General features: G+C 31.3%; 3 protein-coding genes across 13 annotated transcripts in view; 2 read left to right on the top strand and 1 right to left on the bottom strand.

Annotated features, from left to right (window-relative positions):
- Ufd4 (ubiquitin fusion-degradation 4-like) overlaps positions 1-1,517 on the top strand; it is a 166,108-nt gene extending 164,591 nt beyond the window's left edge. For all 8 annotated transcript variants that reach the window (XM_067280333.1, XM_067280332.1, XM_067280330.1 and 5 more), the window contains 2 exons: positions 588-738; positions 806-1,517. In XM_067280333.1, the coding sequence (XP_067136434.1) occupies positions 588-738; positions 806-1,088 (434 nt within the window). In that variant the 3' untranslated portion in view covers positions 1,089-1,517. The remainder of the gene's footprint in view (positions 1-587; positions 739-805) is intronic.
- tw (Protein O-mannosyl-transferase 2) overlaps positions 1,470-27,755 on the bottom strand; it is a 35,563-nt gene continuing 9,277 nt past the window's right edge. The window contains exons 4-20 of one of the 2 annotated variants that reach the window (XM_067280343.1): positions 25,806-25,914; positions 24,996-25,104; positions 23,674-23,739; positions 20,714-20,807; positions 20,526-20,632; positions 20,084-20,166; positions 19,906-20,015; positions 11,721-11,857; positions 11,557-11,635; positions 11,298-11,449; positions 4,205-4,293; positions 4,047-4,123; positions 3,872-3,943; positions 3,644-3,800; positions 3,432-3,572; positions 1,748-1,859; positions 1,470-1,676 (exon numbers count right to left, since the gene is read on the bottom strand). In XM_067280343.1, coding sequence (XP_067136444.1) covers positions 1,571-1,676; positions 1,748-1,859; positions 3,432-3,572; positions 3,644-3,800; positions 3,872-3,943; positions 4,047-4,123; positions 4,205-4,293; positions 11,298-11,449; positions 11,557-11,635; positions 11,721-11,857; positions 19,906-20,015; positions 20,084-20,166; positions 20,526-20,632; positions 20,714-20,807; positions 23,674-23,739; positions 24,996-25,104; positions 25,806-25,914 — 1,800 coding nt within the window. In that variant the 3' untranslated portion in view covers positions 1,470-1,570. Of the gene's footprint in view, positions 1,677-1,747; positions 1,860-3,431; positions 3,573-3,643; positions 3,801-3,871; positions 3,944-4,046; positions 4,124-4,204; positions 4,294-11,297; positions 11,450-11,556; positions 11,636-11,720; positions 11,858-19,905; positions 20,016-20,083; positions 20,167-20,525; positions 20,633-20,713; positions 20,808-23,673; positions 23,740-24,995; positions 25,105-25,805; positions 25,915-27,755 lie in introns of those variants that run through there. The other variant, XM_067280344.1, reaches the window with a different exon arrangement.
- LOC136983553 (E3 SUMO-protein ligase ZBED1-like) lies at positions 4,958-10,372 on the top strand. 3 transcript variants are annotated; one of them, XM_067280323.1, is made up of 2 exons: positions 4,958-5,247; positions 8,532-10,372. In XM_067280323.1, exons 1-2 carry the CDS (start codon positions 5,139-5,141, stop codon positions 10,223-10,225), a joined length of 1,803 nt encoding a protein of 600 aa, XP_067136424.1. In that variant the 5' UTR covers positions 4,958-5,138; the 3' UTR covers positions 10,226-10,372. The 3 variants fall into 3 exon arrangements, with proteins under 3 accessions (XP_067136424.1, XP_067136423.1, XP_067136425.1); XM_067280322.1 differs by having other exon boundaries at positions 4,958-5,385; positions 8,532-10,370; XM_067280324.1 differs by lacking the exon at positions 4,958-5,247 and adding an exon at positions 7,068-7,207.

Raw genomic sequence — 27,755 nt, 5'->3', positions numbered from 1 at the left:
TATTTGACTTTTTGTGATATTGCTTTCTCATTTTTGTGTTCTTGGGCATATGGTAGAACAGCTGCTAAAACTGATAAATTATAATTGTAGAAAAAGATTAATTTGATTTTTCAGAATAAATGACTGAAATATAGTAAGATAAACTTCAATTTAAAAATAAAATTTTATTTTGCTTATGTGATTAACATTTTAATTACTCTTCCTTTGTTTAAAAACAATTGAATAAGAAAAACCAGAATGTCCAGCAGAAGGATTTTTGGTTTTTAAAAATAAAACTTTCTGATATAAATGACATTTCAAAGGATTTGTTCAAAATAAACGTTGTTGGGTTGAAAATAGAATAATTTCTAAAAGTATCATCTACATTTTTAATATTTTAGTATTGAGTGATAATCAAAATGATAAATATGAAAATCCAATTTATCTTCTAGCTAACTGTTGTAATTGCTAATAATATCACATTATTCTTAATATAAATTTTATTTATTACAAAACAACAATTATTTGAAAGTGTATTTGTTAAACTTAAAGAATTATTAATGTTGATAGTTGGAAAATTAAGTATTTTTTTTTTTCTTTTGTAATAGATGGATTTAATAGAGTGTTTCCAATGGGAAAACTTGGAGCCTTTAGTCCAGAAGAAGTAAGATTGATGTTGTGTGGAGATCAGAGTCCATCTTGGACTCGAGAGGACATTCTTGCCTATACGGAACCGAAATTAGGTTACACCAAAGACAGGTAAATAAGTTACGCTTAAAAATATTTTAATGAATTGAAAACTAACTTTGAATGAACTTTTTTATAGCCCTGGATTTCAGTGCTTTATTAGTGTTCTTGTTAACATGACTGGAGAAGAAAGAAAAGCTTTTCTACAATTTGCAACGGGTTGCTCCTCACTTCCTCCTGGAGGCTTGGGAAATCTGCATCCGCGACTGACTGTCGTGAGGAAAGTAGATGCGACAGATAAAAGCTACCCTTCCGTTAATACCTGTGCCCACTATTTAAAATTACCGGACTATTCGTCGGAAGACATAATGAGGAAACGACTTTTAGATGCTACAAGAGAGAAAGGTTTTCATCTGAACTGATGACACTTTCCTGTTAGTGCAAGTTAGGAATGGCATATTTAACGGGTGGCAAGTTTCACCTCCCTCCTTCCCAATTTATTTAATTTGTAAACAGTTGTGCATGAATAATGACTATTAAGAATTTGGTGTTACATTTTACAAATATATCTGTAATGTATCAAAAGAATCTATCAAAGACTGGTGCTGGCCACCGGACACACGAACTGCAATTCCAAATTTGATGTGAGAAATGGTATCGCATTTCTTTCCTAGTCCGATTGAGCTCTAGTTGGAGAAAATGAGTAGGGCTTGAGTGTGTGTATATTTTTTCCCCCATTAATGGATTTAATTCATGTTTTATTACCAGCCAACTTGGTTTTGCTGATGTAAAAAGCATACAGATTATATTAAAAATATGAATTTACTAAATTAAATTATACATAAAATCTACATTGACTTTTGTCAGTCATTCAATATACAAAGGCACTTTTGATTTATATTTTCTAAAACTCCCAAGATTCCAGCCACTTCAAACCGTACATCGTACTATTAGGATTGTTGCTTACCGGTCCTTCCATTCCGTAACTCAGTGGCTGGAACAAGTAGAAACTGAAAAGATATTTTATATTAATATTCTAAATATCAATAGATAAATAATAATCTAGAATTGGAATATTTACCTATATGCAAGAACAGCCAACGATGTCCCTAAAAGCCAATGATAGCACGAATGAGCGAGATTAGAGGGGAAGAAAGTTGGTAAGACAAACAGCAAGTAATTGAGAATGACTCCTGAAAAAATATAAGTTGATTAGTAACACAAATTTTGGCTCTCTTGAAATGTGATAAAATAGACTCTGCTTATTGTAATCACTTTGGAACTCAAGAATACAATTATCATCGGTATAGATATTTGGTTATTGTAGACTTTAACTTGATTAAAAAAAAACATATAAAAAAGATACACTGACATCAATATTTATTAATTAATAGTAATTCATCCATTGTTGTTAGTATCGCAATGAAATAGCAGGCAGTGATGATCAACCTTTTCTGGATGTGGGCTGCATGTATTTATCTTAAGGCTTAAAGCCTATACAGTAACAACATACACCATAGTTTGCATATCATAGGGATATACAGTAGAGAGTCGTCAATCGGAACACTGGTAATCGGAATCGCCGGTAATCGGCACAATTTTCAGTCGGACTGTGTCGTGCTGAATCGAACGTTTTTGATACTAAATTTACTTGAAAATTATACTTTAGATGTTTTTATATTCTTCAATATATTTATTTTGTTTGTACAAAATGCAGAAATAATTTTTAACAATACGATAGCCTCGATTATTATTATAAAAATTTTCGTTAGGCTTAAAATCGACGAAAATTCAACACGAAGCGACACGCAACAAAGAAAAATTCAACACGAAGCGACATGCAACGGAGAAAAATTTGAACATCAGACAGGTTAATGTATTTTTTTGTACATAATGGGTAATCGGAACAACCCCAGTCCCCAATTGATTCCGATTTTCAACTCTCTACTGTATTACTTTATATTACTAGTTTAGGCACTATAGTTTATTCTCATCACTACACTTAACTGGACATCATAATTTTACAACCACAGAGTGATATTTTTATAATTATATAATCCAATGATTTAGCAAGCTTGAGTTTGTTTGTTTGTTTGGTTAAGTTATGGCAGCACAACACTTGGACGATCTGCCTAGGGAATGCCTTCCGGGAGGTCTTTTTAAGGGTAACTGGTCCCTACTTGGGCATTAGACGTGGAGAAAACCCCGAAAACTCCACTTGACGGAACTCTCAATATTCAGGGAACGGAACCACTTGGCCACTGGTGGGCCAGCATGTTTGAGACAGACTTTTATTTTAGAAATTGTATGGAAAGTGATGCCATTTCAACTTACTTTCAACCGAAAAACATTTCATTCAATTTGTTCTCGGTAACTCAAGGGCACGTGCACTATTTGTTAAATTAAATGGCATAAAACGGAAAATAAAATTACATCGCAAAGGCCACATATTAGGACCTTAGTCACCACTGACTTGTGGCTGGTAAGAGTATAAATTGTTAGTGTTTCTTACCTCTATTAAAGTATTGTATTGTGAACAAAATAACACATGCATGTTAACAATTTCTTTAAAAATGCCAATAAGACTAATATTTAACCTCCCTTTTTTCTCATGTTATTTGCCTAAAAATAACGATACACACTTAAGCAAAAGTTTTGTATTTAATGTTGTTGTTATCAAAATGAACAATATTTGTGATTACAATATGCTATTGGTGGTAAAGAGAGAGTACTGTACAGTATAGGGGTAAAAAGAACGATATTACCTGACAGCATTGAATTAAACAACAGAGCTGGAAAATAATGATGAAAATACAAGACGCGTCCCATGGCGTAGAAAGGTAAATAATGAAGGATCCACCCCAGAAGTAACCACCGACAGGCATAACTCATTCTGCCACTCTGTTCTAAACGTACAGTGTTATTTTTATTTTGAATTTACATTTACAATCTTTTAAAACACATTAATCAAACAAACCTTCTATATACTGCGAGTCTTTATAACCTCTTTGATATCGAACCGAAATATAACCTTGAACCAGTAAATAAATAGCCAAACAGATGAGATTCCCCCACCAAATAATCGGGTTTCCAAGCAAATATATCCTGTACTGATGACCAGAGAAAAACTGTCCCTGTAATAATAATAATAAATAATAATTTGCATAACATTTAAACTCTTATTCAAAAATTTAAATTTACGAACCCTGTAATTGATTGGCCACTGCCACGGGCGAGACGTTACCTCTCCCTCTTTTGGCTTCAAACCCGCATTACCCTGAAGAAGAAAAAACGTGCATCATAATAAAAACTTTAATTGCATTCATGACATTAACCAATTAAAAAAAATTCAAAATTTAAGTAATTAAATCATGATTTACCTGTAACATAACCGCGTGCGATTCCAAGAAACGTTCCAGGAAACTCGGAGCGTACACTTCAAAACTAACATTCGGTACTAGAAAATATGCATTTTCTCACATTTAAACGCGTACATTATAATAATAATAATATTTCGTTAGTAAAAAATACAACTTACATCGCGGGAAAAAATTGTCTTCTACGTTCCATAAATTATTCTTGTCCCTTATGTTCGGATTGCACGTAACTTCCATTTGTTCGTAACCCCTAAAACAAATTCGTTTGTTAAAAATTAGTGATGAGAATGATTAATTTGATATACTTATTACTTTAAGTAGTCATTAACGAGTCGCTATAAATTACTAATCAAATTTTTCTGTTCTGCCGGTTTGCAGATTTAATAAAAAAGTTTTTATAATACTCTGTACTGATTTATCTACTGCACATTTGAAATTCGAGACGCCATAATGTCAGTTTTGTTTTAGTGAAACCTCTACTGAATATTTAATACCATCGATCGTCATCTCGTGAAAGTTTTTGAATGGTAGGCTACAGGTGTAAAAGTAATCTTATAGCATAATAATACTATTTGGCTTTGTTCCAGGTTTTGCCATTTTTTGTCTTCCTTATTGCCCGAATGACCAAGACTTTTATCGGATGCCAATGTCCTTCGGTAAGCGTAGGTTTAATCATTTCTTTTGTATTCGGCTGGATTGTTTGGAAGGTTAAATTCAAACGTCTCTAAAGAACGACGATTAACAGAGACTTTCGTTGGATGTAAGAGGAAAAAACTGACTTTGGAGCGACAGAAACCATTAAAATATTTGCTTTTTTTATTTTATTCGCTTAGTATTAAAGAATTAACAATTATTTCCGGATATCCTGCGGAATCGTTTTGTAGGCAAATCATTATTTAAATAGGAGTGGCGTCGCGTGTCGATCGATTATCGAAGGCCGCCGTCGCCGCCGACCGTCGTCTTCCAAAACTCGATTAGAGTATAATCGATAGTCTGCGACGCGTGCGCAGTGGTTATCCGCAACCGGCGACAAATCGTCGACTCGCTCTAACGATGAACAATCGATTAGCGAGTAGCAGAAACGGAAAATAGAAAATGGAGATGGGCGATAATCCCGAAGTGATCGTCGACAATTTTATTAAATTAATCAAACGAGAGAAGAAAGCGTCGGTGTGGAAACATTTCGTCTTTATCGAAGCCGGAGGTAACTTCGTCAAGTGCATTCACTGCGAAACTAATTTAAAATTTTGTAACAATACGACTAATCTGCGCAACCATCTAAAATGCAAACATCGCGAAATATTCGACGATATGGTCTCTTCCGATCGAAACTGCGGATACGGTAAGTATTTTATCCTGCCTTAGGTCTAATTACGTGATCGAAAAACCAAAGATTCCCGTTTTACGGCCATTTTCATTTTCCAATTCGTTCACGTATCGATTAATCGATATTAAAGCGGGAGTAAATAGCCGTCGCGAGATGGCGCCGCGCCTGTAAGATGGCGTCACATCCGCTCCTTAATTTCCGGTAGACGAAATCGATTTACGCGCAAGATTTACGCTCCAATCGATTTTTACGCCCGGCCAAAACTAGCGATCGAAGTATATTAAAAATTGTAAATAGTGCCAAGGTGGTGGTGACGATATCCCAGTAATCGCAGGATGATGATGATTTATCGAGAGATTCGCGGGATGATCTAAGAAACGACGTAGAACATTTTATTTTAATGATTCGATTCGATTCCTCCGTAAAAATATTCATTTCAAACGTAACTGGCGAGAGGAACTGGTCGATAATTACAACTTCGATTAGACTCTTATCGATAATTTTCGATTTTTCAGCTATGACTGGATCGATGATTCTGCTCACTCCATTTATTACTTATTCAATTTTCTTCAACTTGTAACTTGTCGATAAACAATTAAAAGTAGTAAAAGAAGAAAGAGAATATAAATCAGAGAACGAATGCATAAAATTTCTATTAATCTTTAAAATATGAAAAAAAAATACTCAGATTAAAATTTTTTTCTTAATCATCAATAATAATCCATTAAATATTAAGACCAGTTTTATGTAAGATTTGAGTTGCAGTATTAAATTAATATTTCAAAAAAGTCCCTGGGGGAGAGATTGATTGTGCACATTTTATTGTGGGAGAAAACAGGCAATCGCATCTTGCAAATTATTTTCTTGATATCAGCCCATACGAATGCCAAATCGTTAGATCGCCTTGCATTCCCTTCTTGTTTTTTACAGATTAAAAAATGATGCGATAGATGACTCTAATCGAATTCCAATTTGAATAAAAGCATCTTTTGGATTCTGCTGTATTTATAAAAATTTTTGAATTGATATTTCAAGGTTGGATGGAATAAGTTACCAGGATTATTTCATTTACTAGTTTAACAGGATGATAATATATTGAAAAATTACTTAAACTGTTTATTTAACAGTCTCTATATGTGCTGAACTATTTTCATATTATTTGTAAACTCTGGTAATAATAATTTACCTGAATAAATGTTATAGTTTGAAGATTCAAAAATCCATTCGGTTAAAAATATACAACTTCTTTTATCTTTTGTATGCATGATGTCCTTTATGATTTTTAAGAAAATTTTATAAGAGACTAAAAATTTTGTCAGATTATCTGCATTGTTATGTCAAGTTGTCATAATGAACCTTAAATAAACAACTTTTTTGTTGAAAACAAAAGAATCTTTGACTAGATAAATTTTTCAAGTTATGAAAAATATGAAAATAATCATGAAGTTTATCTAAATAAATAATATCAATTAAATCATGGGCAAGCTTCAACAAAACTTTTTAACAGAACTTGATGCAGCTCATTTCATTTGTAAAAAATCACATTAAACACAACAAACAGAAATATATCCAGTACACTTACTCATATTGATAATGATTTTATAAGGTAAACAAATTTTCATATTGATATTGATACAGGGTTGGGCAAAAGGATACTGGTTATTTAGTCAACTTGTTTCTGTTTCAGACAAAATATTGCTAAAAGTTTGGAAGATCGCCTGACTTAAGAACTGAGACTTATGGTTACAGAGAATAGCAAGGAATGTGTATATGCAATGAAACTTCACAATATTAATGACCTTAAAGAATGTGCATCGTGGGTTATTCATGCTATACTGTAAGAAATGTTTGAAAGAGTTGACTTGGTGATGACAGACATTGACTAACCTAACCAAACAACCCTGTATATTTTTTTTGCTCAACCCTGTATATTAAATCAACAAAGTGCTACAAAAAGCTTTGTATTATTTTTTTACTGTAACATTTCATGATTATAATTATATATTCAAAGAGTACATCTATTTAATTAGCCACTTGGACAAAAATATTTCACAATTCAATTGATAGATTAGAATGATGTAAAACACAGTTGCAACTGTCACTTGACACACATTATGTAACACTCTGAGATGATATTTGGTCTCTGATCCATGTTGTGAGAGTAATGCACATAAACATGGTGCACATGTCAAGATTTCTTAAAGATGAGAAATCTTTTTAAGTTTGTTCATTAAAAATATAATTATTTTAATTAAGCATTCTTTTGATTTTACTTCTTTAAGTTATGGGTAAACTAGTAATTTGATGTAAGCTGTATTGACTAAAATGGGGTGTACTATAGATTACTCCCTATGGAATTTCAGAACTTTGATTATATATTGAAACTCGGGACCGAGACGAGTTCAACGGTACCCTATTTTTGGACCGGAGACGAAAAATAAAAAAGTTATCATACTTTTTCACTTACCATACTTTTTTAATGCACTCATGAAGACGGCACCATAGTTGCTAGTACTGCCATCTTGCAGTAAAGTCTGCAAACCATGACGTCGGACTACGGTCATCTCCAGTAGGGTTAAACACGCGATACGAGAGCGGAGAGAGCGACGCGACTTCCGATCATTGCGCGATTGCCATTTCGGTTACTTAGCAGCGAACATGGCGGCCCGACTGACCTCTCGTATGGGCGCCACCACACGCCGCCATGTGCTAAACTAGTGATCGATTCATGGTAGTTCTTGAACGAAGTAAAAAAGGGGGGGAAACGTCTACTAAAGGCAATTTTAACGGCAAGCGACGGGACTCCAGATTGCGATAGCGAGGCCGACTTAGCGGAGAGCGACGCAACTCCCTATCATCACGCGATCGCCGAAAAAAGTATGATAACTTTTTTATTTTTCGTCTCTGGTCCAAAAGTAGGGTATCGTTGAACTCGTCTCGGTCCCCTGAGTTCAAATATATAATCAAAGTCCTGAAATTCCATAGGGAGTAATTTATAGTACACCCCTAAAATGATCACCAAATATCAACCGAAATGTTATTGGATGTCTTCCTAACATTTTTGAAGAGTAATTAATAGTTCTAATTCCAGTATTTACATTTTAAAGTAATGAACTGTTTACTATATAAAGTACTAATTTTATTATTTTATATTTTTGCAGTTTCTCAAGTTTTCCCATCATCTAGTGGTGAATCAAATGATCCTTCAGAGAAGAATATAAATTTATCAGTGTCAGATATATCATTGAAGTTCAAAACTCCTGAAAAAATAAATTCTCAGCAGCAATATATACAGTCATCAGTAAGTGCAAGTATAAAATATGAAAAAACACATCCACAACAGAACAAGTTAGTAGACAGTTTGGTACAATATTTGTGCAAAGGTATACATCCATTAAAAACTGTTGAAGAACCAGGATTTATCAAATTTGTAACATTGTTGGATCCAAAATTTAATATACCGACAAGTGAGGAACTCACGGCAAATGTTATACCTACAATGTATTATAATATTAAAAGAAAAATTTTTTTTGAATTAAAGAAAGTAGAAAATGTTTGTTTAACAATAGATCTGTGGAAAAATGGAGACGATCAATACCTTGGAGTAATATGTCATTTCATTAATGAAGATTGGATATTGAAAAACTATTTACTAGATATGTTAGAAGTGCCGTCACCACATAATTCAGACTCCTTTCAAATAGTTTTAAACAATATTCTAGTCGACTGGGAACTTCAAGAAAAAGTTAATGTTGTTGTGTCAGAAAATAACGAAAACTGTAACAAAGCCATTACTGAATTAGGCTTTCTTCACATTCCTTGTTTTGGTCACATTTTAAATCATGCAATAGAGAAAGGACTCAATGCAGGTGTAGACACTGTGTTAAAAAAGTGCACAAAACTAATTGAATTTTTCAATCAATCTTCAAAGGCTAAAAATATTTTAGAACAAAAACAAAATCTTCTAAATTTACCTGTGAATAAATTATCCTTAAAAACTGAAATAAATTTTAATTCTATTTATTCCATAATTAAACAAATATTAGAACAACAACAAGCAATCTGTGCCACACTTGTTGAGTTAAATGAACATTTGCTTTTATCAAAAGATGAATTAATTGTTCTAAAGCATATCAAAGAATTGTTAGAACCTTTTATTTCAATAATTGAAGATGCAACTTTTCAAAAATATATGAATATTTCCACTTTAAAGCCAACAATCTATCAGCTACGACAACATTTGACGACAAATGTCGAAAACGAACACTGTACGATAAAAAAAGTTAAAGCCGCTATGCTCGATTATCTAAGTGAACAATATCAGGGTAAATGTCAAAGTTTTTTATTAAGATCTTCATTTTTGGATCCAAGTTTAAAAAGTTTACCATTTCTTGACAATGAAAAAATGAAACTATTATTTTCTGAAGTGAAAGAAGAAATGGCAAAAATACAAATAGTAGAAGAGTCTTCTGAGTCAAGAAATTCAAATGATATATTATTGAAACCTCCAAATAAAAAGCTAAAAGGATCACTAAAATTATTATGTTCACTTTATGGAGATTATCAAGAGCATCAGACAAGTAAAGACAAAATTTCAAATGAATTGAATCAGTATATAGCTTCAGCTAGTATACCATTAGGAACAGATGCATTGCAATACTGGGAAAGAAATGTGACTATTTTTCCAACGTTGGCAGTATTAGCCAAAATAAGCCTGTGTGTTCCAGCAATAAGTGTACCTTCTGAGAGACTATTTACTAATGAAGGTTTTATTATAAACTGCAAAAGATGCTTGCTGAATCCAAATAATGTCAATTTATTGTCTTGCCTTAATTATAATCTTAATAATAATTAAGTGAAGATAAATATTATTTATTTACTAAATTGATGATTAAATATATTTACAATAATATTTAATATTTAAAAAAGAAAATTAGTTTTGTAAAAACTATTTGTACCTAACGTTTTTATTTTATTATTATTTTATTTTTTTGCAAAAATTTGCATGAAAATGAGAGAAAAAATAAGTAATAATGAAATATCTCAATCTTCAAAACACTTCATGAATTGATTTCATCTATTAATCAAATAAATTTTATATGGATTTATTTAAAATATTGTTTAAGTAATTCCTTTTTATTGTATTCACATCCCCAAAACAGATCTTTATAATAAAACTAAATTAAAATAATTTATGACTTTATAATTATTTAATTTACAAATAATTTGTTGACAAGAGCATTGCAAATTATCCTCTGAAATATATGTTTGTATTATTTGAAACAGTACATAACAACTTTTATATAATTCATGGAGAAACAGAAGCTATTCCAATATCTCAGACTATTGTATTAAGTTTCTTTTTAAATTTTGCTGAAAAAGTCATTGTAAGAAATTCTTTCACAACTTTTATAGGCATAATTGAATTTAATTTAAAACTTGATTAATACTTTGTTTCTATGGTATTTTTATCAAGAGAGTAATCTTCAAAACTGATTTACATAACTTGAGTATTATCAAATATTAGATATTTTGATTTCATGTGATGATGCAATAAACTTCACTTGGTCATTCTTTTCTACTTTTTTATCTCAGTCTACTATATGCTAATAAATTCATTACAATTTTTGTTTATAAAGTGTAGTAATATATTTTACATGCTTATGAACTTATAGCATTGTATTGGTTTAGTGTTTTATTTTTAAAAAATATCAGACATGTTATTCAATACTTGAAAAAGATTCCATTTATCTGGAATGTTTTATATAGTATATAAGTGATGAATAAAACAAAAAATATTGCAACTCTAGCAAAATTATTTACTGATTTAAATTAAACATATGTTTTAAAGACAGATATTTTTATTATTCTTATGAAACTTGAGGTAGATGAAAATATAAGAGAATAACAATTTAATTATAACTTACCATTTTGGTAATTGCTTAGAATGTGAATGTAAGGCACACCCAGTCAAATAATGTATAAATTTCAATTTACTAGTAACTGTAGTAATAATTTCATGTTCTTTTCCTCCAACAACTTCTACTTTCCAAACATCATTTGCATCACCTGTACCATTCTGTAGAATTTTGAATAAGCTTTTAGTTCAAATTAAATTTAATGATTAAGTATTTAATAAAAAATAACTGATTTTTAATTAGTTTTTTAATAAAACTAAGTACTTACTTCCCCATAACATGATACTTGATGATGACGTTTTGTAATTGGTGCAATTTCTTTATGACTATGCAAATTTCGTGTGGTTCTAATTTAAAAAAAAAAAAATACTTCCTATATAAATATTTAAATATATAATTATTTAAAATTTTTCAACTAATAAAACTGCCTACACTAGATGTTCCAAGCGAATTAAATCTCCATTGCGTACAAACTCAATTGGTTCATTTTTACTTTCTAAATTTGGTTGTTTATCATACCATTTTACAATCCACTTGTTGTTATCATCTTTATGAGAATATGCAGTGACCTAAGGGAAAAAAATTAGTAACTCTTAAGTTAAATTAAAAGAAAATTAAAATAAATAAATAAATATATATATATATATATATATATATATATATACACACACACATACACACTGTTCATAAAAAAAAGCATACATCTAAAAAGACTTTTCTATGTGATGTTACAATTTTAAACTATATTTACTTTTTTATTATAAATTCTTTTTATTGTTAAGTGCACACATGCACACACATACAATATATATACACTAACAAACCAAAACATTAAAACTACCTTTGTGATATACAATATCTGCACCTGCAGCTAATGTACAGCATGTGACAGTCAGGAAGAGTATAAGTAAAAAACTTTGGTTGGTACTCTTGCAGTCAGTGCTTCATTTCATAACAACATGGGGAAAAGAAGAGATTTATCAGAGTTCGATAAAGGACAGATCACTACAGCATGATGCCTAGGTAAGAGCATCACAGAAACAGTAGGCTGTTCACATTATGCAGTAATTAGCACATACAAAAAATGGTCCAAAACAAGTAACACCTAAAGCCATTGACCCAAACCATTGACAAGGCTTGGGACAGCCACATCTCATTGCCAGATGTTGGCAGAGGCTTACTCATCTTGTCCACAAAGGCAGGAAATATACTGTGAAGGACATCAACTATAATTTCAATCTTGGTGATGGAGCAAATGTGTGTACACAAAGTGCATTGTACATTATTGGATATGGGGACTGTAGCTACTGGCCCACTCATATGCCCATGCTCATCATCATTCATCCTCATAAACACCTGCAGTTGGCATGCAATTATCGACATTTCACCATTAATGACAGGAAGACAGTCACAAGGTTCTAACAATTGCAATTTTTGTTACACCAAGTGGATGGAAGAGCTTGAGTGCACTGTTTGCCCAAGGAAGCCTTTGTGCCTGGATGTACAATGGGACACACCCACGTCAGTGGTGGAAGCTTGAAGAAAATATTTCCCATGTAACGTCTTATTATATGAAAGTAAAGCAAAAGCCCAGAAAAATATGCTAACAGTGCATTAAGGTTCGTTGTTAGTGTGCCAGGCCTGGACTTGCATGAGCAAAAGTAAAATATTGTTACTAAAGATCAAATGTTGAAGGAATTACTATATGTAATATAAAAAATTCTATTTATTAGTAAAGCTTGTATATATACAATTCAATAACATTAGATACTTTATAAAACCAAAACAAATATGTATTGTACAAAACCTTTCTGACAATTTGGGAACTTAGAATTAAGATAGTTCTAATTTGATTTATCTCCATACAACCAACAAGAGGAATCAATTCTATCGAAAAAATACAATGAATCTTACAAGTTTGACTATGCATCACCAAACTGTTACTGGAACTGGATCTTGGAAACCTTTCATCAATCACTCGATTCTTAGCACCACCTTGTTTGAATCTAAGCTTCACCTCATCTGAGTCATCTCTTCGTTTCCTTTTTATTTCTTGAAACTCCACTTTGATTACATCGCAGGACAAAGGTAACTATCTCCGGAAAAAAACAGCAGCACTTGCGGTTTAATCACATGACATGGGTGAAATTAACTTGAACACAACAACTGCCGAATTATCAGGCTAGCAAATGGCTATAGAAATATTAATAATTTAAGTAAATTTGTTACTAGAGTTAGGCGTTAGGCGCCATCTCTTGCTAAATTTAATAATTAGAATTTTAATTAAATAATTAAATAAATTTAGGCCTAACTGGAAGAAAAGAATCGGCCCGAAGCGGGACTCAAACCCGCAACTTCTGCTTTTTACAAATTTACTTAAATTATTAATATTTCTATAGCCATTTGCTAGCCCGATAATTCGGCAGTTGTTGGTCTTTATATATAACGGGTTAGTTGTTGTTTATTTATATATATACACCTTGCTGGGGTTGCGATGGCCGGTTGAGTGCCTTTGGGAGGATGTGGGCAATTAATGTGTCCCCAGCCGGCATTGTAATGATGGTCGATGGTTGTACAGTAATCTTATATCAACTGGAAGGGGAGATCGGACCAAAGGTCCAGGTAGCGTAACTGGTAACGTGTCTGCACGGATAGCAGAAGTTGCGGGTTCGAGTCCCGCTTCGGGCCAATTCTTTTCTTCCAGTTAATTATAATTTTAATTAAATAATTTATAACTATTAAATTTAGCAAAAGATGGCACCTAACACCTAACTCTAATACCAAATTATCTTATAAATTATTATTATTATTATGTTGGGTTAAGTGAGATATACTCGGTTAACACTGGTGGCTGTGTACTATGCCGGACCAAAGTCAAGGCATAGTAACCAAAACAGAAAGAAGTGTATCAGTGTGTGTGTCTGTATTCAGGAATTTTCTCACAATATGACATGTATTCAATATAGTGGCCTTCTGTAGTGTGATGTATGTGTTTCTATTCAATTGTAATGTGCCCAGGCTTTTGTGTAGTGTGTGTGTGGTATGACACCTGTAGAGGAGAGAACAACAGGTACAATAAGCACCCTATCCATCCTCCACAGATGCCTTATTTCCTGGGCAAGTTCTGTGTACTTGCTAATTTTTTCAGTGCATGCGTTTTGTATATTGTGAGTGTTTGGAATGGATATGTCTATAATATATGTGATTTTATTGTGTTTGCCAATGAGTGTGATGTCTGGTCTGTTGTGGTAAATTGTTTTATCTGTGATTATGGCTCTGTCGTAGTACATTTTGTGCGTGTTGTTTTCCAATACTGTCTGTGGAATGTACTTGTAGTATGGCTCGTGGATGTCTAATAATTTGTGTTTCTTTGCAATCTCTTGGTGTATTATATTTGCTACTTGATTATGTCTGTGTAAATAATCAGTCTATGCCAAGAGCTTGCAACTAGAGGTGATGTGTTGTATAGTTTCTGACATGATGTGACATTTTCTGCATGTGTCATTTGTGAGTGTTGCATCTTTGAGTATGTGTTTTCTGTAGTTTTTAGTATTTATGACCTGATCCTGTATGGCAATCATGAATCCTTCCGTCTCCCCAAAGAGGCATCCCCGAGCTAACCAGTTGTTTGACACAGTTTTGTCAACAAAATCCTAGGCCAGATCATAAGGATGCCTGCCGTGGAGTGCCTTTCGAGCCCACGATTGCTTAATGGTGTCTATGCTTTTTATATGTTGTATCATCTCCATATGTTGTGAGTGTAAGTTTAATGGTGTGTTATTTGAGTCTGCTAGAGTTACTGCTTTATGTAATTGTGATGTTTCTTGTTTTTTGTAGAAAAACTCTCGCAGTGACTGTATTTGTTTGTAGTGAAGGTTAACTATGTCAATCAGGCCACGTCCGCCATCTTTACGTGGAAGGGTTAATCTTTCTGTGGCAAATTTAAGATGATGATGTTTATGCTTAGTAAGTGTAGTTCTTGTTTTCCTTTGGAGTTGCTCAAGATCTGTGTGAGTCCAATGTATAACTCCAAAAGAATAAGTGAGTACTGGGATGACATATGTGTTTATTGCTTTCACTGTGTGTTTTGCATTTAACTCTGTTCTGAGAATAGCATTTAACCTACTTTGGTATTCTTTAATTAATCTTTGCTTTATTTGTGCATGTTCTGTTAGTTTGGCCTGTTGGAATCCTAAATACTTGTAGAACTCGCCCTCTTTCATGGATTCAATAACATCTCCATTTCCAAGTGCAAAATCTTCTTTCTTCAGGATTCCTTTTTCTATGTGAAGTGTTTTGCATTTATCTACACCAAATTCCATTTGTATGTCCTTGGTGTATGAATGTGTGATTTGTAGGAGTTGATGAAGTTGTTTTTGTGTGGATGCATAAAATTCTATGTCATCCATGTACATGAGATGTGACAGTGTATACTGTGTTGTTTTTTCATGCCTGATATTGTAGCCATATTGTGTGTTGTTTAACACACTGGCTAATGGGTTCAAGGCTAGGCAGAACCAGAGAGGACTCAAGGAATCTCCTTGAAAAATTCCTCGCCTAATAAAAATTTGGTTTGTTTGTATGCAAGTGTTACTAACCCTGAGATGTAGTGTTGTTCTCCAGTGCTGCATAGTGTTTTGAAAGAATGCAATGAGTGATGGATGTATTTTGTACATGTGTAGGATATGTAGCAGCCAACTGTGTGGAACACTGTCGAATGCTTTTCTGTAGTCTATATATGCCATGTGTATGTTTCTGTGTTGTTTGTGTGCTTGCCGTAGAATGACTGAATCTATGAGTAACTGTTCTTTGCATCCCCTGTGATTTCTACGGCAACCTTTTTGTTGTTCCGTAAGAATGTCGTGTTCTTCAATATGTTTGTATATTTTGTTTGCAATACAGGATGTCAATAATTTGTAGAGTGTTGGAAGACATGTAATTGGTCTGTATTGTGTGAGGTCTGTGGTATTGTGTTTTTAGGTTTCATGTAGGTGATGCCCTGAGTAAGAAAATTTGGCATGTCTTGTGGATTGATGATGATATGTGTTAGGTGTTTAACTAGTTCCTGGTGCAGTGATGTAAACTTTCTGTACCAGAAATTGTGAATGTTGTCTACACCAGGTGTCTTCCAGTTGTGTGTTCTGTTAACAGCGTATTGGAAATCAGGTATGTTTATTTCAGCACAGGGCATAGTTGGTATGTTATGCAAGTTTCTGTTCTCCTCCTCGATCCAGCCTGCATCAGCATTATGCGTGACAGCACTGGACCAAAGAGAAGACCAATATGTTGTGAGTTCTTCTTCTGTTGGTGTGCCACTGTGCTGTGTATCAGTGTTTGCTTTGTTATTAATTTGTCTGTAAAAGAGTTTTTCATTGTTTGTAAATAATTTATTTTGTTGTTTTCGTAGTGTACATGTTTTGTATCGTTTGAGTCTACGTGCTTTGGCTGTGAGTTTTTGTTTTAGTGTGTTGATGTATTCTGTAATGTGTGTGTTGTGATGTTCGTGTTTTGTGTGTGTTTTAATTTTCTTGAAAATGTTTTTGAGTTGTTTCTTTAATTTGGGTGTTATGTTGTTTTTAGTGTATTGTGTCAGCCTGCCTAATTGCTGTCTAATGTCATTTATTTGTGTTTCTATTCTTCTCTGCCAGGCAGGCTTGTTATAGAATTGTGTTTTCTGTGTATTTGTCTGTGATTGTACTTTCAGTCCATGGTGTGTCACTACTGTGACTGCCCCAGCATAAACTAATGTATGAATGTCTGCGAGTGTAGAAATTGAATGAATGTAGTGTGGTAGTAAGTGAGTGTTTACATAATTTAGTGTTTTTCCTACTACCTTTGACGTGTTGATTTTTGGTATTTGTGGTCTTTGTGTGGGATCTGTGCCTGTATATTTAGTGAATGTTTCCTGAAATATAAGTGAGAGCGTATTAACTAAATCTATGTCTACGTTATCAGTGGTGGATGAGGAAGTGTCTGTAGTATCATTAGTGGTAATTGTTGTATGTGTGTTATTATCAATGCTTGTTGCTGGATTATCCTGACAGGTTACATGATCTTCATTAATGTTAGATGTTTCTGTCTGTTGATGTATTTGATCAGCAACTTGTTGTTTGATAAGTTCAAGTGTTGTTTGTGGAATAAGGTTGTTGTGTATAATTGTTCTTTTTTGATCAACAACCCTTTGTTCAGTGGCAGTGAGATGAGGATACTGTTGTGTGAATCTATGGTGTAGTTGTTGTCTGTATGCTGTCATGTTTGTTTCGAGTTTTGTGATGGTGTAGTAAGTATGGATGATAAACTCGTTCATTTCATTCGTTGGCGTGGTTTTCCAGCCTTTGTGGTCTGTGGATGCATTGCCACAAAAACACCAAAGCTGGGTTGGTTCCTCACATCTGTTGCGGGCAGTGCAGTAACCATGCTTGGGCCGGTGCTGCTTTCGCCACCGGTAACCAAGGGAGACTGTGACCTATTTTTCGAACGTGAGCCTCTGCCTAACCCACGAACGCGGACCTTGTTAACCCGGGCGACGTCCGAGCCGGTATCACACTTTGATCTAGTTATTACCATAATAAATATCACCACAGAATGTGGGTGTGGTCACTCTTAGCTTCATTTCTCCCCATAAACCTTACTGGCATGGGTGTCCCTACCAGGAGCTTGTGCTCCAACCTGCATTGCCCTATGGATCAGTAAAATTACTGGGCTCTCCCATCACAACCAGGTGGTGACCATGGGAGAGTTGTTGTTGTTGTTGTTGTTATTATTATTATTATTGCTGTTTCTAGCCTGATAATTCGGCTTTGGCTGGTGAATCGCTTTAATGTATATTGGGTTAGCTGATGAAGTTTGTTATATTAAAGCATAGCTTTAATATAACAACTTACTTATAAAGTTAGACAGTCTTTCATTCATTACAAATTAGATTTAAATTAAAGTAAACAGTTGTAAGTTTTCTTAGATTCTTAGAATTACATTACATCTCACTCTGGTCTTCTCTATAGCTGAATATTATGCACTTGTCTGGTGTAAGAGCAGCCATGTAAAAAAATATAGACAACCAGCTAAATGAGACTAAATATAATAACTAGCATTATTAGAACCCGACCCACTTACCAATATACCAATTACCTGGTTCTTGCCACTATATCTTGACCATATCTTTGATAAAATGCAATTGCACTTCAAGAGGATGGGAAAATCATGTCCAACCCCAATTTCCCTATGCATGTCACTTTAGTAAATTCCCAAATCTAGACTTAGATTGAGAAAACTCTTCTAGATTACTGGCCAAAACCTGAAGCTTCTGACTTCAACATCAATGAAGTGTTGTCTTTTTTGTAGACCAATTCCAATGTCATAAATATGTCTGCAATCTCTCAGAGTCCTAGAATTTTTGCCTACCATAGGCTATCTAGATCAAACTATACTGCATTAGAACTGCCCAAGAAAGGTATCAATATTTCTTTTATATATGGAACTACAAAAGTAACCCAAACTGTGAATGCCAGAACTTCAAATAATGGATTCAGATTAAGAATTTTCAGAAAGCTGGAATTTCAGTTTTTGTTCTTTTTAAATTGAAATTTGTTCTGCCAGTCCTGAAGAAGGTCATTTAAGATGATTGAAAACGTTTGAAAATTAAAATTATACTGCATTTTTAAAGGTTTGAGTAGCCGTACTGTGATTTATGACAAGCAGTTTTCAGAAAAGTGCAAGGATAAATTACTACTAGTAAATAGTTAAATACATCAAATAAAAGAAAAAATATTAAACAATTAATTTTTAATAAATGAGTGAAACATTGAACAACAATGCTTGGTTATGATTAATAGCTAATACATCAACAATTCTTAAACAATGGTTACTATTCAATAGTTAATATAACAATTTTTGTAAACAATGATTAATATTCAACAAGAAATATATACACAAAAACAAGAAAATTAGCAATAACAAATGCTAACAAAAATCACCCTCCAAGAATGAATTCCTTCTAATCACAAATCAACTTGTCTAGTGTTGCTAGAATACACCTCCTCTCTGCTCCCTTCCACTTATACCCATTCAGTATAGTGATGTTAAAGTTGCCACCTTTCTCATTTACATGTTTTATCATTGGAATTAACATAAACTTTTTGTTTTCCCTGCTGGCAGTAAATACTAGATGTAACAAATTGCTTAAAGTTTATTTATAAAATGATATGCTTGGCTCAACTAAAAGCTTATATATATTTCCAAAGCATTGCTCTATAGTTCATTGGAATTACTGAGCTACATCTCACCTCAACAAGGTGGTGACTAGTGAAAGAGTTGTTGTTGTTGTTGTTGTTATTATTATTTACAGCAAATACTGTATGTATTTAAGCCAATTGTTAAGTAAATGTGCTCTTTAATTTTTAATATTTAGGTTAACATGATCATTCTTGCATCAATTGTCAGAAATTTAAAATAAGTTAAATTTATATCTAAATTCTTCAAGAATATAAAATAATTGTTTATTTTATTATTATTTATATGACAAAATAAATTTATTTATAAAAAATGAAGCGAAATTAGTATCATTTTATGATTGTCTATTTCCAACAAGTTACTGTTCTGTATGTAAATATTATTTTACCTGTTGTTGCCTAGCACCAATACCTTCAGGATAAAGATGCCAATGTGAATGTAAATATCCTCCTCCTGTACGATGATTTTTTAAAGTGATGATAGCACCATAAGCCAATTCTTTAAAATATATAATGATAAATTGCATAGATTGTTTTAGGGAAAATAAATACTAAAACTTTACTTACGTCTTGGCATGCTAGCATGATATAATGAATTTCCTTCCAATTGTGATTGGAATGCAGAACTAAAAAATCCATCACCTGTTCCACTAAAATTATAAATATTTTATAATTTCTCAACATAGTATTAATATTAACATAAAATAAAATTATTGTAATTACTATCTAATTAAAATGAAACATTTAACAGTTCATAATAAAATGTATATTTTAACAAACCAAGGAAAAATTTACAATTTTTCATTTATTATGAGTAAAAGTAAGAATTGAATGTTACTAAAATTTATTAATAAAATCAAGAAAAAAGTTCAAAATCAATTATTCAATGTTCATATACTGCTTTAATGGTAGGAAAAAATTAGAAGTATATTTTATGTTAAAAATTTGAATTGTCATCAAGCTTGAGTTATACAATAATATAATTAGATACATTACAATTTGAAATTACCTTTTATATAAAACCCTGAGATGAATGTAAAAAATTGTCATATAAAATACAATAGGAAGACATATTAGACATAATACTCTTGCCAAAAAGTGTTTGATTACTTCTTGCTTAAAATAAAAATATATTATTTATTTCAATTACGTTTGAAGAATGACATAATAAAATAGCAATATAGATATCACACTTACCATTGGTATTTCAAGATTACCTAATAGATCCCACAGATCAGTTATAGTCCTAATACCTACTAATAATATCACAAAGAGTCCAACAAATTTTACACTGAAATTATTTAATAAAATTTTAAATCAATGAATAATAAAATTTTTTACATTGTCAGAAAAATTTTATGTATCATAAATTATAAGAGAAATACAATAAGCTTCAAAAAAATTACTACATTAATAGAAATGATTTGATTTCTATGCAATATGCAAAAGTAGATTTATATTAAAAAAAATTCAATAACTGAGTAATATAAGCATTTGTATCATTAGCAACAAAAAAATTTAAAAATTTGTGCACTCAAAACTTATTTTTAGTTTATTTTCAATTTATCAGAAAATCAATTCTGTTCTTTATATACAGGGTGTTTTTTTTAAAACTGATGGTAGGTACTCAGAGACATCTGTAGAGCAATCTAACAGCCGGACTGTCATCAAATTTGGGAGAATGACTAAGGACGACATGGGAAAGAGATTCCGTGAATGAAAAAAGTAGTACCCAAATTTGCTGGTAGGGGTGGATTTGGCGCTGTTGTAGCGAAATAGCTAAGAATTTGTTGAAGATTCACAGACTGCACTTGTTGAAGGTTCACAGAGGACCGTTGCTGGTAGTAGTAGTGCCTGGGAAGTGGCACAACAATTGGAAATGATGCCTTCAACGGTATGGCAAGTTCTGCAAAAAGTTCTAAAGTTCTATCCATACAAGATAAGCCACCTGCAAGAATTAAAACCAAACAACCATGCTACATGGTTGACATTTGCTCTGACATTTTATCTAAATTCAGGTAAAAATGGCCCTCATCTCCCCAGAGAATTATCCACGGCCAAGCATCATCCACCTCTATCCTGGCAAGAAATGTCAGAGCAAATGTCAACTGTGTAGCATGGTCGTTTGGTTTTAATTCTTGCAGGTGGCTTATCTTGTACGGATAGAACTTGAGAACTTTTCGCAGAACTTGCCATACCGTTGAAGGAGTCATTTACAATTGTCGTGCCACTCCCCAGGTGCTGCTACTACCAGCAACGGTCCCCTATGAACCTTCAACAAATTCTTAGCTGTTTCGCTACAACAGTGCCAAATCCACCCCTACCAGCGAATTTGGGTACTACTTTTTTTCATTCACGGAATCTCTTTCCCACGTCATCCTTAGTCACTCTCCCAAATTTGGCAACAGTCTGGCTGTTAGATTGCTCTACAGATGTCTCCGAGTATCGTCAGTTTAAAAAAACACCCTGTATATATGTTTTAATATAACAGATGGTAATCTGCTGTTTAGAATTTTATTTTTAGAAAATCGTAGAGAATTAAGTGAAAAAGTAGTGAACAACAAATTTATATATATCTATAGACATCTAAACTTATGTCACAAAACTGCATTATAAAATATAAGCATATACACAATAATTATTTGTATGTAATTACTGTTTATCTAGACTTTATTGCTAAACTAGCTTAAGTACCTGGTATTGCCCAGGAAATGAAATGAAGATACTGTAACTGGATAAAATGTTGTTATAGTTATGATAATGGCATGTAATATACAATTTATATAGGTATAACTAGTGATAACACAAATCTTATTAAATGGCTACAATACTACATGTGAACACTCTTTATAGAAATACCAATACAACAATTAAACAAGTAAACAAACTTATTGAAACAGAAGGCCTCTTTAAACAAAGATAAAACTGACATTTTTTTCATATTTTGGTAGGATATGATATATTGTAGTTGCATGATATCCTCAAAACTAGTATTTTGTACATTTACAAAAAACAGTAATCAATCTTTAATCAATTATAGTCTACTTGTTTGGGAAAATGCTGCATTCTTGCTTTTCTCTCAATTAGTTGTATGGTTTTTGGAACTTAGCATAAAGTTGCTATTGAGAAGAAATCATACAGGAATACTCCTTTTGATGGAAAAGTAGATTTTTATTTTCTGTAATTTACAACAGATATGAATTTTGGCTCTATGTCCCTCTTCAGTCTTTATTTTATTATGTATATTGGTAAAACTAAAAATAATTATAGTGACAACTGGAATAACTAATTATTAAAACTGTAAGATAGAACAAGTAAAACTGTAGAAATAAAAATATTTTGTATAAAATGTATAGGCTTTCACTCACTGAGTGAAAAGGTGTAAAAGTGTAAAGGCTTACATTCACTGAGTGAAAGCTTTTACATGTTAAATAAAATTAAAAATGAATTTAACATAGCCAACAGTAATTTATGTTTAATAATAATATAATAAATATAATTACAACTTTTAACAAAGATAAAACTTTGCTTCAGTCCTGAAGAGAGACATAGAGCCCAAAATGCGTATCTGTTGTAAATTACATAAAAATAAAAATCTACTTTTTCCATCAAAAGGAATGTTCCCGTATGATTTGTTCTCAACACCAACTTTATGCTAAGTTCCAAAGAACACACAATTAATTATAAGATATGCATATTTTATTTTTTCAATAATAAATTTTGTAACTTACTTTATATCAGTTCCCCAGAAGTAGGCAAGTTTTGTTTTTCCAATTTAAATAAAAAAATTGGAATATTTTGAAATATTTTAATGGTTTTAATTATCCTTTTTTCCTATATAAAAGACTTTGTAAAGACCTATCAAAAATCAATTCTGTCTTTTTTAACCACATTTTAGATTAAGTGTTTCTTTGCAGCTGTTTTTACTTAATACAATACAGTTGAACATCTATTAAGATATGCAATGTTGTTCAAGTAAACAATATTAAATAATCCCATTCATTAAACTTTCACTAACAAGTAAGTTAAGTTGCCTTATTCCAAACAAAAAAACAAAAACAATTCAGTTTTCATTTTAATATTTATTGTATAAAATATTAAAAGTAAAATAATATGAAAATTATTATATATATTTTACAATTTCAATTATTGTTTACCTGATAGCACATGCCAAAAATATTCCTGTCCAACATAACCAAAACCACCATTGTAATGAAAATGACCTAAAATGAAATTTTAAAAATAGTATAAATTTTTTTAACATTGTCATAATTAATATCTATTTTAAAAGAAGTTTCAGGTAATTTTGTATAAATTGAAAGTTTTAATATTATAGAATTGACTTAATAATATATTCATTTCATCATATTTATAACTATTAAAGCCAATTGCATATTTTTAAAGTGTTCAATACTTTATAAATAATTTTATTGCAATATCTAATCTAACATAGTGCACTACCTTCAAACTTCAATAAATCTGATTATTATTATATTTTTTAAGAGAAATTATTTTCAACTTTTTTTTTATTTTTTTCTTATTAATTATTATTAGTTTTTTAATGAGATAATTAGAAAAATATATACAAATATAATAATTATTTTTGTTAAAAATTAATTTAATAGAAAAATTATTTAAACTGTATAATAAAACAAATGATTTTCACTTATAATATTCTGCAATATAATAAATGTGCTCTGACTGATAAAATAAAACTCTTGTAAATCTAACTTTCATTCTAAAATTTTAAAATTTAGAATGAATTAAATCCATCGCATACAGTAGAATCCCATTTATCTGACTCAAACTAGACCGGATCTGGTTTGAATGACCAAAAATCCAGAAAAATTGTTAACAACAAAAATAACACAGTTTATAGACTTTTTATTTTATATTTTGTAGTCTTCTCCAACATAACACCAATTTCTTTCCTTTAGACGTCATTTTTGCAGAGTTTACTTTATTTCACAAATCTTTGTAGATGAGTAAAATGCAGCAAAATAATAGAGGCTTTAGGGTGTTAAGGGTGAATAATAACTCATGAAGTTACAAACAATAAACTAATTAATTAACATGTTGACTGCCATGAGAAGCAAAGCATTTTTTTTTTTTAAATTGAAAATCTTAAAAAATTAGAAAAGGTTCAACAAGATAATATGTAAATTCAAAGAACACTCCCTTGAAATGTATAACAAATGAACATCATATGCTGATTCATAGGAAACAAGTCTATTCATGTTACACTCAGGCAAGAATGTAATTAGGAGTTTTTTGATTTTTCACATTTATAGGTTTTCTGTATGTCTATCTTTCTGAGACAGGAATTGTGTTTTATAATCCAGATTAACAGGGTTCCACCATACTTCCAATCTTTGGATGATTTAAAAATAATTAAAATTTTTGCTAATTTTACAATTTTAATGTAAAAAAATAAATAATTTTATATTAGTATTTTATATTAGTAGAATGAATTTCTTACTTTTCCTTCATGTTGTGAAATTTAGCCATGCCCAATACTGATCCTATAATAAAGAACATCATAATAGGATCCAACAAAATATATTGAGATAATGTCAAAACACCAACATCTGTAAAACAATTAATTATTATTTCATTTTAAGCAAAAATCTTTAAAATTATTCTAAATTATTATATTTATAAAGGCTTTTTTCTAACAATTTGAGGCAATTTTTATAAAATAACAACACACTCATTCTCTGGTTAACATTAAGATGCATTCTTGAAAATGGAATTCTAAGTAATTCAATACAAAATGGGATTTTGTTATTTGTTTATAAAGTACAGTACTTATTTACATTTTAATTTATGTTCTAACTAAGAATAAACTATAATAAATAAAATTTTTCCTGACATCTGCATAGTCTCTTCACATGCTATGAAAGTTTAACTCATTTTTACATCTATCAAGCCAACTTCATCTAGCTACAAATTTTTCTAACTCTTCTCTACTCTCTTCTTGAATATGACTGATAATGCTTTTTTGTCATCTCAATAATTATCAACTGGCTTAAAGGCCTTTGCTATTGCATTTGATCATCCACCCAAAAACCTTAGGAGGAAAACAGCAATCTTAATTTTTATTAAAATAACTGATTTATTAAGAAATTAACTAACTTTTAAGTTAAAAATAAAATTTAAAATGTTCAGGAAAAGAAAAAGCAGTATGTTAAAGAATATTCAAACTTTTTTATTATATTAAGTTTAAAATAAAATTTGTATAATTTATTTCACATATTATTCAAACCAAGAAAATTATAAAGTACATTACCAAAAATCACAAATGAAGCTGCAAGTCCTGCTGCAGAAATTGAATAAGTTAATTCCCATACGATGACGAAGCAAAACGGTATAACAAGAGCTCCTAATATTGCACAGAACTGAAATATTTGATTATTCACATATTAATTGTTTCATTTAATAATTAAAATAAATTATATTTATATATAAATTTTAATTTTTCCCATTATATATAATAGAATTATTCAAAATTAATGACTATAGCTTAAATTTTTTAAATAGACTTTGTTTAACAAATAATTACAAAACAGCAAAAATTCATTAAATTTTCTTTATAAAATAAATTCCTTCATTTAAGTAAAATTGTAAACTTATAAGAATATAATAATGAAATTCATTTGTATACCAACATTACAATTTTGATTGTCATAATTGTATTTGTCATATTTCAATAAAAATCAATATTTAATTTACTCATTATAGATATTTAGAGGAAAAAATATGTTTTTTAATATATATATTTAGTATGTTCATTATTACAAATTACAGAACAAGCCATACAGATATATATAAAAAAAACTATAATCATACTTTTTTCAGCTTTTATATTTTGATATGATATGATATTTATATTTAAATGCTTTATTTTTTTTGTTTTTTTTTTACCATCTCCATATACTGCAGTAAAACCTATCTAAAACAGAAACCTGTATAAATGGAAAAAATTCTTTGGTACAGAGCAATTTTCTATGTTAAATTTTACTATAAGCTAGAGACCTTCCAACATAGAAGTAGAAGAGATTTTTGAGTGCCAAAAAATATAACTTAACCTGAATAAGATGGAAAGTGAAGATTCCACTAGAAGATAAATAAGTAAAATTGCCTCCAGATATAACAATAACTATAGAGCAGCATTTCTCAACCTGGGTGATATCATCCCCTGTGGGCATTTATTGTGTTTTAAGGGGCAATAAGCTCTAATTTACATTTTAGGGAGTGAATTAAAAATTTGTTAGACAATTTAGTAATGAATGAATATATTTTTTATTTTTGAAATCTGGCTTGGCTATAAGGAGGCCTCTAATGACTAAAAACTGCACTATATAATTGTAATTACGTATATCTAATGCTAACCAAGTTTGTACTGAATTTAATGCAGTGAATTGTTAGTGATAACTCACTAGGCTAATAAAGTAAATAAGTTGTCACTAGCTCAATGCAACATCATATGCAAAATGTAATTATGATTATCGTAGAAGGTCCTTCAGGGTGCTGCATTCCTTTAGTGGTTTTCATTTTGGCAAAGAAAACCTCCATTGATTCATTTGAGTCTTCGCGAGTGTAGTCATATTTTTCTTAACATTTTATAGTTATATTGAATTCTATGTTCTTTAACATTTTTAATGTAAATATAAATATGATGCCCATACATTTGCAAGAAAATTTGATCGACTTCAAAACGATGTTGAAGCTAAAATTTCATATACCGTATTTACTCACATATAAGACGAGGTTTTATTCATTTTTCACTGCTTCAAAAACCCAGGCTGTCCTATATGCACAAGCAAAGGATTTTTTGCATTTTTGCAATAATTTTTGGAAACCGTGTATTTACATTTTTTACCGGATACTCACCTTCTGGTGTTTAAAAACAAAAGTATTTTATCTGGTTTGTTTGAATCATTCTTGTGTATTTTCAGGAGTAAAGATGAATAGCAATAGGAAAAGCAGAGCTTTTGAATTGAATTCCAAATTGAAATTCCAAAATCACATGGGAGCCCGATACAAGTTTTAATCCATTCCCACGTGAAAACAGATGTTAGTCAGAAATCAAAATTCAGAGAAACTCATAAGAGTAATCAACGGAGAGTGGATTCGACTGTTAAGAATGGCAAAAAAAGTTCCCAATTGTCCAGCTTTACACAAACAAATTACAGTCAAATCTGCATAAGTCATCACCCAGATAACTCAACACTCGTTG

This window comes from Centruroides vittatus, unplaced genomic scaffold (genome assembly GCF_030686945.1).
Source record: "Centruroides vittatus isolate TY-2023 unplaced genomic scaffold, ASM3068694v2 contig_883, whole genome shotgun sequence".
NCBI classification, from domain to species: Eukaryota; Metazoa; Arthropoda; class Arachnida; order Scorpiones; family Buthidae; genus Centruroides; species Centruroides vittatus.
Note: the sequence above shows the minus strand (reverse complement) of the source record. Positions and strands in the feature narration are given on the sequence as shown.